General features: G+C 30.0%; 1 protein-coding gene and 1 long non-coding RNA gene across 2 annotated transcripts in view; one reads left to right on the forward strand and one right to left on the reverse strand.

The window, feature by feature from the left end:
- LOC144838181 (uncharacterized) overlaps positions 1 to 5,543 on the reverse strand; it is a 160,082-nt gene extending 154,539 nt beyond the window's left edge. The window contains exons 1-6 of the mRNA XM_078693540.1: positions 3,955 to 5,543; positions 2,738 to 2,864; positions 2,034 to 2,119; positions 1,609 to 1,667; positions 1,267 to 1,354; positions 513 to 673 (exon numbers count right to left, since the gene is read on the reverse strand). Coding sequence (XP_078549666.1) covers positions 513 to 673; positions 1,267 to 1,354; positions 1,609 to 1,667; positions 2,034 to 2,119; positions 2,738 to 2,864; positions 3,955 to 4,480 — 1,047 coding nt within the window. The 5' untranslated portion in view covers positions 4,481 to 5,543. The remainder of the gene's footprint in view (positions 1 to 512; positions 674 to 1,266; positions 1,355 to 1,608; positions 1,668 to 2,033; positions 2,120 to 2,737; positions 2,865 to 3,954) is intronic.
- Positions 5,544 to 10,387: 4,844 nt separating this feature from the next.
- LOC144837630 (uncharacterized) lies at positions 10,388 to 11,883 on the forward strand. The gene is made up of 3 exons (XR_013611536.1): positions 10,388 to 10,494; positions 11,087 to 11,337; positions 11,437 to 11,883. It is a non-coding gene; the product is annotated as an uncharacterized LOC144837630 (long non-coding RNA).
- The last annotated feature ends 430 nt before the right edge of the window (positions 11,884 to 12,313 follow it).

Here is a 12,313-nt window from a genome sequence, read left to right on the forward strand (position 1 = left end):
AAAAAATAATGTGCTTGTTATTCAAATATTGATTAATATTCTTAAAGGCCTAATGCACGAGTATCATTTATTCTGTAGTGGTCTCTAATATAAATACAGACTATTATATACAAATTCTTTGATAAACTATTTAAATACATTTACTATTGATACTCTTTTTATCAAAGCATTTCTCTAGTACAAATTCATATAACACTGTGGCTAAAATCAGTTATGATTGAAAACAGAAGAAAATAATTATTTAATTAATAAAAATAAAAAATTTGTAATATCAACATTTTATATAAGCACTACCATTGGATTAGAATTACTGAATGGGAAAAAGGCAAACTATACCTTTGCCATACAATTATGTTATTATTACATTACAAATTTGATATAGCACTCTTAGAATGAAACCAATTATGTTATCTTTTTAACTGGCTGACGTGGAGTTTATTAAAGAAATGTGTAGAAAGTATTTAAACAATAAAATATCAACTTACAAGGCAATTACATATTTTTTAACTTACCCGATGAATACCATGGTATATCAATTGTCCCCCATGATCCCAGATGTTGAATGTTTCTTCCAAAGTCTCCTCCTTATTTTCCTCAACTTTCTTGATTACATCTTTATCTAACTGCTGATCTGTATCAACTGGAATAGCTTTAGTAGCTGTAGTATCAATACCTGTAGTGGAAACAAGCTTGTTTGGTTACTATCAAAACATATGTAAATGATTTCATTTTTAATGACAAATTTAAGTCCCAGTATATTACTATATACTATGAGTATTGTTTTAGTTGTCCTCTTTGTTGTAATTTTCATTATCATCATCATCATTGCTAAAGTCACCACTACCACATTGATGCATAATTAATATCTAGCACGTCATCATTATCATTATTATTTTCATCATTGTTTTTCATTTTTAATGTCATCATTATAACTTTAATTTTCACTGTCATAGAGGTAGAAATGTATGACTGTCAATCATAATTGTTACACAGATAATATTTCACCTCCAAGTTATAGTTAATTATAGTTGTCATTATCATAGTAGAAAATTATGCCGGTAACCATAATTGTTATACAGATAGGTTGCCTCCAAATCTAAACACATACTTTTAATAATAGTTATTTAGTTACTTTAAATTAGAAAATCTAATTAAATATATCTTAATTATTTCAAATAACTATAAAAAATTGCAAACTCATAATATAAGACTTATTTATTAGTGTTTTTACTACAAAATCCAAGATAGAATTTAAAGAAAAGTTACCATCATTTTTGTAATCATCATTTTTGTCATCAATATTGTAGTTAACAGCAATACCATCATCATCATCTGTAGATGGTTTCATGTTAACCTGACACATACAAAAAAAAAATAACCAAAAAAACTATAAATGTTATTCATCAAAACTTGAATACTGTCTACCTTTAATAGAAATAAAAAGTAATATTTACTCTCAAAACAATAATTAGAAATTTAAAACATTAAAATAGCTGCTCATTCATTGCATTCTGTAAGTGACTGGTTTGCAATAGTAGAAATGTGCTGTAGGTACTTTTATTTTATTAAGTTTATGTTTTTATTACACTATTACTGACATACGCTTACAGTTTTCTTTGCTCTCAGTTTGTCAGTGACCATTTTTGTATACTGATTTGAAGGATTACCTGTGGAAAAAAAAAGACAGTGTGTACATATTATTTTAGCAGATACATTAATACGAAACTCTACTTTGGACAATTGTCAAACTTATTGATTAATTAATGTAAAATTACAATTACATTACATCATCAAACACTGTAACATAGCTTGCGTGTTAAGAGATCATAGAGTAACAATTGTATTAGCATAATGTATGTGAAAATAAGACCGTTGACACCATACTACGGTTGTATACATTTATTGAATTCCATTCTACATCTCCATTTCATTGTGCGCCTGTTTTTGTCTATGATAATGAGATTAATGATAAATAATGTTACATAACCAATGATGATTGGAAGAGTAATATGCTAATTTTTATTCATGTTTACCACTATCAGCATTAGCCTCTGTCCATGTTGTGCTTGCTGTTCTTATCACCGCTATTCCATCTGTAACTACATGCTTTTCCTCAAATCTGGCAAAAATACAATAATTTGAAACTAACTATGAACTTCAGTCATTTTAAGTACTGTAAAAAATGCAATTTTTTTCCTTTTAATTCAAAACCATTTTAATATATTAATTAATTATACATTTAGAAAGTAAGTTATTCAACAATTCATATGATCTTTTTTTTTTAGAATACAAGATTAAAATTAAATTCTATAATCTATAGAAAATTTGATGGTGTTATAATTAGGAAGTAACTGATTTATATATTTCTAAAAGTTTTTATAATTCAACTGTTGTTAGATTTATCACTGCAACATTTAGAAAGTAGTAGTTATCAAAAACAAATCAATAAAAGTTGGCTGGTTTGTAATTCTTAGTTGACTCACAAATATTTTGTAATGTTCATTTCACTGTCTATAATAATTTATTGGGAACTTCACTTTTGTAACAGTGGCACACTTCACATTTTGAAGGTGTGTCCAACAAAAGTATATAATAAATGAATGCACAAAATAGACAAATACATAAGTAATCTTACTTAATCTACATAACATTTAATAAAACCCATTCACTCCCCACCTCTCCCCTCCCCACTTCCCAAAGATAACAAGTACACCATTATCATCAATCTAGTACTTACTCTTTTCCAAGACATGCATTGATCAGGCATGTTTTACCCACTCCTTCCTGTCCAATAACTTTAAGCATTCCAAGATTGACTTTCACTTTACCCTCTTTCAAGGCTTCATTGTATGCTTTCTGAAAATCTAAATCAAGATTCAGTTTCATATATAAATATTGAGTGCTGTTTAATTTTTAAAAGTAGAAATTAAACCATTTCATTATCTATACATAGTACACTTATAGACATATACTGTATCAGTTATTTAGTACACTTAAATTAATTTTGTTAGGAAGAAAAAATTAACAAGAGCAATAAGGCATTAACAGACATTCCGCACACTGATAATTCTTGAAAACCAAATGCTCAAAACTTAAATTTTGTTCATTCTTAAAATTTTAAGAATGCATTTCTTGTATGTTTGTTTTAGCCAGTGATTTGTAATAGCCGAAGGCTGGATGGCAATCTATAGTGTTATAGCAGTTCAAGAAGTGATTCTCCATGGAGAGGGAATCAACAAGATGGCGGCTGCAATCGACCAAGCAGATATGCCCTACGCAGTACGCACTGCTACGCCTGTGTTGAGCCTATCTGCGTGAGAACGATACGCAATGCAATAATGAACAACAAAAAAATGGGACTTGAACTGTGAGAGGCTGGATACATAACCATTACACCAAACTCTCATCCACAACTTTGTAGTGTGCAGTTAGCCTATTTACACTTAGAACTAATAAAAAAATATATATATTTTCTGGGGACATTTTATGTAGGGGAATTTTACATTAGGCGGAGGTTTGTACTCTCGGAGTACCCACTAGTTCATAATATTTTAATTTTTATAATTCTTTGTTTTTGTTTGTCGTTTTGTCTTGTTGATGGCCCATAATCAGCTCACACTCTTGAAATATGATGAATAAAGTAAATAATTAATAAATAAATCATCATCACAATAATGACGTTTTCGTAATTTTTAGGCTTATTGTTTTTTATCCCTACCAATACCATAAACAAATATAAATGTTATTTGATCTATTATTTTATAGTTGAAGAAAGCATAATTTAATTAAATAAATTTATTAAAAAAAACAATTCAATAAAAAGTCACCAAACAAAACATGACATAGCAGAGGATAACCCTTTTCTGGTATGCTTGTTACAAATTAATGTTATTTTATATTTACAAATTAGTATTTATTTCTTTAAGTAATATTAAAAAAAATTAATTAAAGTACCTCTATCAAGTAGTATATTCTTTGCACGTTGATTAAGACGAAGTGCAAAGTTCTCTATTTTACTTGGTTCATCTTCTAATTCTCCTGTAATCTCTAAATTGAATACCACATCCCAAATATTGTGGAAGTCAAATTGTCTCAGTTTGTAGTAAGCAATAACTTTTGCCATATCCTCTTTCTGAACATGTTGTAAGGCATCAAACAGCCGTTTTCGATATGGTGACAATGGTTGTATATCAGCATTCTCAACTTTGTTTGTCTTAATATACTTGAGTACAAGATCTTCAGCAGCCTTAATTTGTGTCAGTTTCCCAATCTCCAACAACAGGTTGACATTAGTAGGTAAGATGTAACCTTTCAGCTTAAGTTCATTGAACAAACCATGTGCTATTAAACCCTGCCCCTCGAAGTCTCCAAAATATAGGTGATCATAGAGGCAGAATTTGAGCAAATGATACTGATCACCCTTGTAGTGTTCACCCAGATTAGCTTTTAAGGCCCTGAAATTCGTATTCAAATCTGCCATTTCATTTCATTTTTATTTTGCTACAAAAACAAAATACTTTAGTTTATAAGGTGTATTATTATTATTAAAATTAAATTGTGGACTCATTTATCTCAAAAAAAATATTTCAATTTAAGTACTAACATAATTTATAGATACATTTATGGTGTAGGTCTACCAAAGGTATACTAACACCTTTTCACGCTGCTGCTCTAGCCCGCTACGTCACAAGAGATGACTCATTTCCTCCGTTCATCTTACGAAGCCCGACTTACCTTCCTCAAACTACCCCGGTTGTACCATAGACTTCAATTTCTTCAAGTTAAATTTGTTATTAAGTGTCTCTACGTAGATTTTATGGTTTTTATTTTCTTTCCGAGGTTGTGGGATACCCTCCCTATTGAAGTGACTGATTTGTGCATTTTTGGTTCCTCTAAGTTTTTCCCTGCCTTATTTAATGTATTTTGCTGTTAACTTGTTTTTGTCTGCACCAGAAGGAGAGTACTCGCATAGTGACTTGTCACTTTTCTACAATCCGCCAGACTGGTGTTAGTTTTCTTGTGTTTGTATTTTTTATTGTATTATATGTTTTATATGTCTTCTGGAAAATAAATGAATTGAATTGAATTTATAAGCTGAAAGAAAGCAGCAGTTATAGTACTAGAGGCTGACGTTTTTGCTAATTTGTAAACTCAACTATAATTTATAGATCCCAGCTGCTGGACCCAAAAAACTATGGGAAAAGAGAGTCTATTAGGACAGTCATGCTAAAATTACAAATCCCAAAGCATTTCTGGTATTTATGAGTCCCATTTGACTGTCAATCTAGACCGATATATATAATACTGTAATTCGCTGTCAGATAATCATTGAATTATTATCAAAACAGTCCATTAAAGTTTTTGTTTGTAATAGGATACTTCACACTTGAAGTATCTAGGCATGATGAAGTGACCCCCAGACTTGACCTTAGCAATAAAATAAACTAAAGTGACAGAAATTGAGCCTGTGTTACATATCAAAAATAATATTTATTCACGTATAAAAAAAGAAAAGGAACGTTTAATTATAACCCAAAAAGTATTTTTTGCTTTAATTATTAATTACATTTTTTCAGGTAAAATAACTATTATGTGACAATAAAATGACACATTTAAAAACAAATTTGAAATAAAAAATATCTTTAAAACTGTTACATCAATAAGCGTTTTTATAAGAAATATTTCTTGTTTATTTTCACATAAGACATTGTTCAATATATACTTAGTACAAGATTCAGCAGTTTAACTTCTGTGAGCTTTGTAATCTCCAACAACAGACATTAGTAGGTTTGATATTAACATTTTAACTCAAGTTTATTGAACAATTCATGTGCTATTAAATGAAAGGCATGAAAGGTAAGTGATAACCTAGGCAGCATTTGAGCAAAAGATAGTGATCACCCTTGTAGTGTTCACCAAGATTAGCTTTCAAGCCTCTGAATTTCGAATTAAAATCTTTAATTTTATTGAATTGCAATTTTTGCTGTAAAAATAAAATAGTTGAGAAACACTTCAATGGATGCAACTGGTTTCCATAAACCAACATTTCCAAACAAAGTATTGCTATTCATGTAATTGTCATAAAACAAAGCACAATTAGTCTGTACTTGTCAAATTAAATATTCCTTTAAAATAATATAAAAACTCACACTACAACTGAATCTGAACAACAGAACCCTACCCTGGAAACAATCCTCAATCCACTGGTAAATCAGTCCGACTGAACAGCTCTACATCAACAGACGCTACTTGACTATAAGGTGTTTATAATGTCACTGCCTTGTGCATCACATGACTTCCTAATCAGTCTTGCATGCTAGCCTAATAAATAGAAAATATAAATCATGTTTACCTATCTACAGTTTGCAAACTTCATATAAACAAAGATAGTATATTAGGAACATATCATAATTCCTATTCAACCAATGTAAACGAACGAATTATGTGCGGAGCCAGAGCCATATATATAAAGAGTTACGACATTGGGTTAAACTTCAAAGTCATGTGATATACAGATCAAACTTTTTCAAAATTATCTCCATTAACCCATGTAAAGTATAGATTGGAGCAACAAAATACTTTTTCTTATATTTAAAAAAAAATGTCATTGCATATTTGATGGTGAATTATTGATGTGCAAGGTGTACAGAAGTACTTGCGGCAAAGAATAATTGCGCTAGTACATTATAAGATTTATTGATTTTGGAACAAAACATCACATAACTATGTAATATTTTTTAATTCATAATGGATGCTTTGCTGACTAAATAAAATAATAAAGTGTTGTGGATATATTTGTTAATATACTGAAAAGGGTATGAACAATATTAAAATAATAAAGGCAAATTATTAAAAATGAAATGATGTATTCTCAATTAATAGTTCATAGTTCATTATAACATTTATACAGAAAAAATTGTTTGAAAAATATTAATTGGTTTTGTTTATTGAGTTCCTGTTATATAATTTGTTATCAGATACAGTAATTAATATTAACATTTTATGCTAATGTTCAAAAATAGGCCATCGGGTGAAAATCCTATCGTTCAATCCCAGTCTCATTAGCCTAAAAAAACTCTACATGATAATTATGTTAATAATATTTTAAAAGTAATAACACAAAGTTTCACCTAGAAAACGTATCATATAACAAGGAAAACACATTTCAACGTCAGTATTTGAAAAATTTTTTACATTGTGTTGACCCATGACCTTTTCCACACGAAACTCTTTTAGCCAAAAAATGTTTTTTTTCATTGAGGTTTTATTCATTAAATAAAATATTTATTCACAAAAACTACACATTCAATAAGCAGTGACAATTAGTATATTTATTATAACAGGAAACTTGATAATAAAACAATATTATCGTAATTTTAGTACAACAATTGTTAACGATTTGGTGAATATGGATGCGTGACATGAATTAACTATGCACAAACAACAACATGGCCTAATAATAATAATAATAATATAATAATAATAACAACTTTATTTAAAAACGGATGCAACACTTGAATCACCATATTGGTGTTTTTCACAAGGCCGTTACTTACTACAAAACTATTTATACTATTACACAAGTTATCATTTACAGTACAAAAACAACAACAACAACAACAAAAAAAGATTTCATGAAAAAATATAGAGTTTCAAGTATATTTTATCTTTGGTCATTTATCATTTTTTTAAATATATGTATATTAGGAGCTGTAATTGCATTTGAGTTTATAGCATTTAAACTGTTCCATAGCTTTGCGCCAGAATACGAGAAACTTTTCTTTTTATACTCAGTGTTTGCCTTATGTAAACTTAGAATATCTTTTGATCTAGTATTATATGTTTGTTTGCGTTCATAGAATCTGTTTCTTAAGTAGGATGGTGTCAAGTTATTCATTATTTTATACATTGTGACTGCTTCGTTGTAATATTGTTTTTCTTCTAAATTAGGCCAATTTAAATCTTTGAGCGCCTGTGAGCTAGAGTCATACCTAGATGTATGTGTAATTATTTTAGCCGCTCTATTTTGGAGTACTTGGAGTTTATATTTGAGGGTTTGGTTACAACGACCCCATACTACATTGCAGTAGTCAAAATGGTGGGCTATAATAGATTTGTACATTAATGATTGAATATTTTGAGGGAAAATATTGCTGCATTTTTTTAGATAGTACAGACCTGATATTACTTTATTTTTCACCTGATCTATTTGTTTATGCCATTTTAAATTTTCATCGATAATGACACCTAAATGTTTACAGTTATTTACTTTTTCAAGTTTTGTACCGTCTATATTAATATTAATATCCATGTTAATCAATTTATTTAATTTTTGATGTGTTCCTAAAATCATATATTCAGTCTTTTTAATGTTTAGACTTAATTTGTTACTTGCTAACCATAGTTGTACATGTTTTAGATCAGTATTTACTTTGCTTATTATATCGTGTATGTCTTTAGATGCATAATATAACGCAGTGTCATCTGCGTACATGCTTACATTTACATGAGAAACTGAGTTAGGTAGATCATTAATATACATGATAAATAGAAGGGGCCCTAATATTGATCCCTGAGGGATTCCACAAACACTATTAGACTTTACCGAATTAACATTGTTAATATTAGTAATATGTGTACGATTTGTTAAATAATTTTCAAACCATTTGATAACATGATTAGCAAAATTAAAATTGTGTAGTTTTTTTATTAGTATCTTGTGATTAACAGTGTCGAAAGCTTTTTTGAGATCAAGCATTATTAGTCCTATGTATTTACCATTTTCAATACTGTCAATCCAATCTTCAGTTATATTTATTAATGCCGATGATGTCGAGTAATTTGGCCTAAATCCAGATTGTTGATTGTATAATTTAGGGTTGATTTGTGGATAGAGCGCGTTCAATAATTTTCGATAAAATTGGTAGTACAGAAATTGGCCTGTAGTTAGATGGTTCACTTCGGTCGCCATTTTTAAAAATTGGGAATATTCGTGCATTTTTCCATTTACTTGGGAAGTCGCTGGTTCTTAGAGATAAATTAATTAAAAATGTAATGGGTTGTACAATTGAGTTGATTGCTAATTTTATTAGTTTAGCAGGAATTTCATCAGTTCCTGTAGCCTTTTTGTCAGATAATGATAAAATTTGTTTATATACATATTCCTCGTCAACAAGTGTGAAATTTATTTTGTCTTCACCTTGATTTGGGCATTCATAATTTACATGGTTATTTTCAAATTGAGGAATTTGTTTAGCTAGGTTAGGTCCTATGTTTGCAAAAAACTCATTTAAAGTATTAGCTATCTTGTAAGAATCTGTTTCAAGGCCATTTATTGTATTTATACTACTTATAACACTTTTTTTATTCTTAGATGGTACAATATATCTTATGTTTTTCCAGATTATTTTGGAATCTTTTGTATTTAATTGTTCAGAGAAATAATCTTTTTTTGATCTCCTGATATCGTAATTTACTTTGTTTTTTAATTCACGATATTCGTTCCATAATTGAGGACAATTTTCTTTACTCGCTCTTTTTTTCATTGAGTCACGTTTTCGCATTTGTAATATTACATTTTTTGTGAGCCATGGGCTATCTTTATTTCGAACCCGTTTTTTCTTTAAAGGTACATGTTTATTAACAATTTGTAAAAACTTGTCTTCAAAAAACTGCAGAGCGTCATTCACATTTGTATATGAAGTTATTTCATGCCAATTTACATTTAACATATCAATTTGTAGTTTTTCCTCATCAAGGTTATTATAGTTCCTTTTTGTTTTATATTTATGGTTATGTTTTGGTTTTTCTTCTTTACCAATGACAGCGTAAATAGCTGAATGATCACTAATTCCTGTGTTAAGTACACCCGAGGAAGAAATTCTGTTTGGAAAGGATGTATAAAAATGATCAATCAGAGTTTTACTTTGGTTTGTTATCCTTGTCGGTTCAGTTATAATTTGTGTTAGAAAATGGTTATTAGTTATATCCATTAATTTTTGTGTATAGCAAGTAGGGTTTTGTGAAAGTGTGTCACAATTGACATCTCCTATTATTATTATTTCTTTGTTTAGACATTCGTTTTCTTCTAAAATTTGTTCAAAAATATCTAAAAGTTGAATTTTTGAGTTTGGTGGGCGGTACCATGCTATTAAAATGATTGGTTTAGTTTTTGGTTTACAAAGTTCGATTACTACTATCTCAAGCTCCATTTTCATGAAATCATTTCTTAGTTTACAAGTAAAACATCCTCCTCTATTTACATAAACTGCAACCCCTCTCCCTTCCCTATTTCTGTCATTTCTATAAATATCATAGCCATCAATTTGTATTGATTCATCTTTAATTACATTATCTAAACGTGTTTCATTGATGAAAGCCGGCCACGTTTGTGATCTTCAAATAAAGTGTTGTTTTCATCATGAAAACATTACTGATAAAACAGCATTTCCAATTATGGAAGTTCGATTTTATAAGGTTGTTGCTTGTACCAAGGTATGGGTAAACTTAGATGGTACCTGTAAAGATATTGGCCTAGGCCGGAGATCCCCTAGCTAGGCCTAGCTTATATATATATTGCTAATAAACTAAGCCTAGGCTAGGGCCTAGCTAATGTAGGCCTAACCGAGCTAGCCTAGGCCTAGATATTCTTAATAAATCATATGAAGACATAATAACAAAGGGTGAACCATAACAAAGCATCCATATTTTGGATTTCATCACCATTGTTATCGTAAATACATCAACACAAGAACGATAGAATTGCCAATTGGTAAGTTTAACACATTCACTAGCCTAGACCTAGGCTTATTTCCTTTAGTGCAAACGATTCAAACCAAAATATAGGCCAACAAAAGAGTAGCCTCCTACCTAGTTCTACCGGTGATTCCTCCTAGGCCATGGAGTTATAAAATTCTAATTTTATAACTCTAGGCATAGGACATTGACTCAAGCAGTGAAAGTAACTAGGCCTAGACTAAATTACAATTAGAAGTAGACCAACAAATAGAGTATAATATACAACTGTGCAGTGGTAGTAAACTCTACATATGCCAGTTAACAAAATTATTCTTAATTTTTCATTCAGGCTGAAAATCGTGTGTCGAAAAATGGAAAGTTTCTAGCCAACTGACCTTGCTAGTACTACTAGTAGTACTGCTAGTGATCCTCCACCTACTAAAAAGACTAAACATTTGTTACGGAGCAAGACCAGTATCAGTCAATCAGGGACTATTTTACCTAAAGTATGTATTATTTGTAAGAAGGCACAGAAGCAGGTTAGAAAAAATTACAAAACCTGCAACCAGAAATTGAGAAAGGCTGTCACAGATGATGCAGGTAGAAGCCTTTTAAAATAATTAATACAATTTTGTGTACGTGGTATAGATTATGTACATATATAACTTATTAACCATTTTTTATGCTGTATATTTAAAGGATTGCTACGAGCAGCTGCTGAAATGAAAAATGACCAAGAAATGTTGAAGGACATACACGGAAAGAGCTGTATTCAATGCACCATCACCAAATAAACATAGATGGACAGTGGGTGATTACAAAATTTGTGTAAAATGGATGAATCAAGACCCAGCACTGCAGACATTATTAGAAATAATAAAATGTGGTTGTAAGTCTGGATGCAACCAAGGAAGGTGCCAATGCAAAAAATCAAGTATGAAATGCTCTGATCTCTGCCGCTCCACAAACTGCGGGAATAGACTGGAAAACAAAGCTGAGTTGATGATACCTGTTTGGATGACCTCTTTGCATAGGCTTTTTAATACCTTTTACATACTGTATTTTACTTGTGACTTGTTTAATGCACTGTATTATTTTGCCTAATAATAATCATTGTTTATAATGAAGAGATAAATTTTGTGTCATGTTAGAGCATTAAAGTACTTTCATGCACAATGTCATATTCCCTACATTTATAATGTAGTATTTGTTAGGGATCAATGTTGTGCCATGTTAGTCTAGAATTGTACTTTCATGCATACATTATATTCCCTACATATTGGAAGCAAGAAAGAGAACCTTCACATGGTCCTTCCTGTTATGCCTTAGGGTAACCGATCTCTGCAACTATACCAATATTACTTACCGTATGTTCATTGAATTATATAACGGATAAAATATGTAAATCTGATAGCATTTATCCTTTTCTTTTTGTATTTTGTAAATTTTGTATATGCATCTTTTCTGTACATATTTTACAGTACTGTGTATTTTTTTTTTTTTTATTGTGGTCTTAATTAAATGGTTTAATGGTTCAAAAGTAATGATAGAAATAAAGAAATAATTCAAATACTTT

Source organism: Antedon bifida, chromosome 3, assembly GCF_963402885.1.
Source record: "Antedon bifida chromosome 3, ecAntBifi1.1, whole genome shotgun sequence".
NCBI classification, from domain to species: domain Eukaryota; kingdom Metazoa; phylum Echinodermata; class Crinoidea; order Comatulida; family Antedonidae; genus Antedon; species Antedon bifida.